This window comes from Perkinsus marinus (assembly GCF_000006405.1).
Source record: "Perkinsus marinus ATCC 50983 genomic scaffold scf_1104296938726, whole genome shotgun sequence".
Lineage (NCBI taxonomy): Eukaryota > Perkinsozoa > Perkinsida > Perkinsidae > Perkinsus > Perkinsus marinus.
In genome coordinates, this window is record NW_003213346.1 from 1 (window position 1) to 1,707 (window position 1,707).

The following is a 1,707-nucleotide window of genomic DNA, read 5'->3' on the forward strand; positions in this document are numbered from 1 at the left end:
CTGTTCATGTACCCTAGCCGGCATCATCTCCTCCCGGCTCAGCTCAGCAAGGGCGTTCTCCTTCCTAACCCATCTGGCATGCTCCAAGACCCAAGGCTATATATTCCTATTACGCTGTCCGCTCATCCTCGACCATTCGCATGAGCCTATCGACCTCCCTCTCCCGATCCCTACTCATACTCTGCTCTCGAGACAGACTCTCTCGTAGTTGCGCTTCACCACTCTGACTCTTCTGCAACTTGGTCTTATATCTCTCAAGCTTCTCTCGAGCGGCTTTAACCTATGTGGCATATCTCGATCAGAAAATTATGCCCAGGGGCCCATGTAAGTGAAGGTTTCGTAAGAAAGCAAGTTCAAGCAAGTGCACGAAATGAGAAATATGTTGGTGTCCTGATGTTATCGTTCGAACTGTATGTTGTGAGACCGAGATGGTTCCACCTATGAACCAGTCTCGTCCCGTTCTTCTTTTTTTTTAAAGTCTTGTCCCAAGTTGGTTGGGGGACACTAACATATGTCACGAAACATGGGCCATATTCCGTGATATAGTTAGTGTGACCAAACATGATCTGTGAACCTAGGGCCCAAGGTAAGTCCCAGAGAGGGTTCGGGCTTCGGGTTCACAGTGTTTGGTCCTCTCCCACACTCCCAACCAACTGTCCGGTGGACGGACAGATGTCACTCGAATCGAGAAAACGAGTCTTGACTTTGAGAGATAACGTTCCTCTGTGCTTGATAACAATGGATAAAATGCCACTAATGTGATGATGACATGTACATGGGAAACTGATTGAAGAATGTGTTCCTAGCCATACGTGGAAAATTGTAAGTAATTCCCCCCAGGAACATTATAGGTTTTATGCCAGACTTACCTCATCCTCAAGCTGTTTGGTCAGCTCCTTGGTGTGCTCCTCTTCACTTTCCATAAGCCTTTCGAATCGTTCCCCTGCCGTCATGTATCTCACAACACCCCATACACACCGTACAGCACCAGTCGAGCCTACCGGTCCTTCAACTCAGAATTCTCACGGCAGATCTCATCTAGATCTGCTCTCAGTTGAACTACCTCAACCTCTGCCCCTCCAAGACGGTCCTCAGCAGTCCTCAGTGCTCGCGCCAGCGATGCTCTCTCCCGAGACTCACTCTATCGCAATGACCATCAAGTACTACAGAGAGCCAAGCTTTACCTGTGTCCTTGCCTCAGCGTCCTTGAGCTCCTGTCGAAGTACGTCAATCTCCGTCTCCTGCTTCTGAGACCTCGCTTCAGCTGCACTCATCCTCTCAGCGTGGTACCTCAAAACACACCGCATTAATAACCCGCCAACATCCAACCTTCTCACGTTTCAGCTGCTTTCTTCTCATCGCGTAATCTCTGCACTTGCTGAATATCTTCCGCATGCTTTCGCTGCCAGCTTTTCATCTGAGTCGCCAACGATACACCCCGACTGAGCGGCAAAAACCCCTCCACCTCATTTTCAACTGTCTCCAAGCGAACCTTAGCCTCTTCCCTTTCACGACTTCGCTCCGCTTCCAAGTTCTGCACACATTTCAATAACAACATATTTCCCTTTCACTTTCACCACCTCTATATTGATACGAAGCTCCTGTTCAAGCTGCCTCTGTTCAGCGATCCTCCTCACCAATGAATCAATCTGTGCCTCCCTTTCAGCTACAAAAGCCGACTCGGCTGCGCTCTTGAAGCCTGGTGTC

The 1,707-nt window shown here is 49.2% G+C and overlaps 1 protein-coding gene across 1 annotated transcript; it reads right to left on the bottom strand.

The window, feature by feature from the left end:
* Positions 1 to 113: 113 nt before the first annotated feature.
* Pmar_PMAR009467 (tropomyosin alpha-4 chain, putative) lies at positions 114 to 1,417 on the bottom strand (the record flags this gene model as incomplete). Its single annotated transcript, XM_002782637.1, has 5 exons — positions 114 to 280; positions 870 to 957; positions 1,002 to 1,141; positions 1,185 to 1,290; positions 1,338 to 1,417. Coding segments are annotated over 5 exons (581 nt in total), but the record flags the coding sequence as incomplete, so codon positions are not given.
* Positions 1,418 to 1,707: the final 290 nt, after the last annotated feature.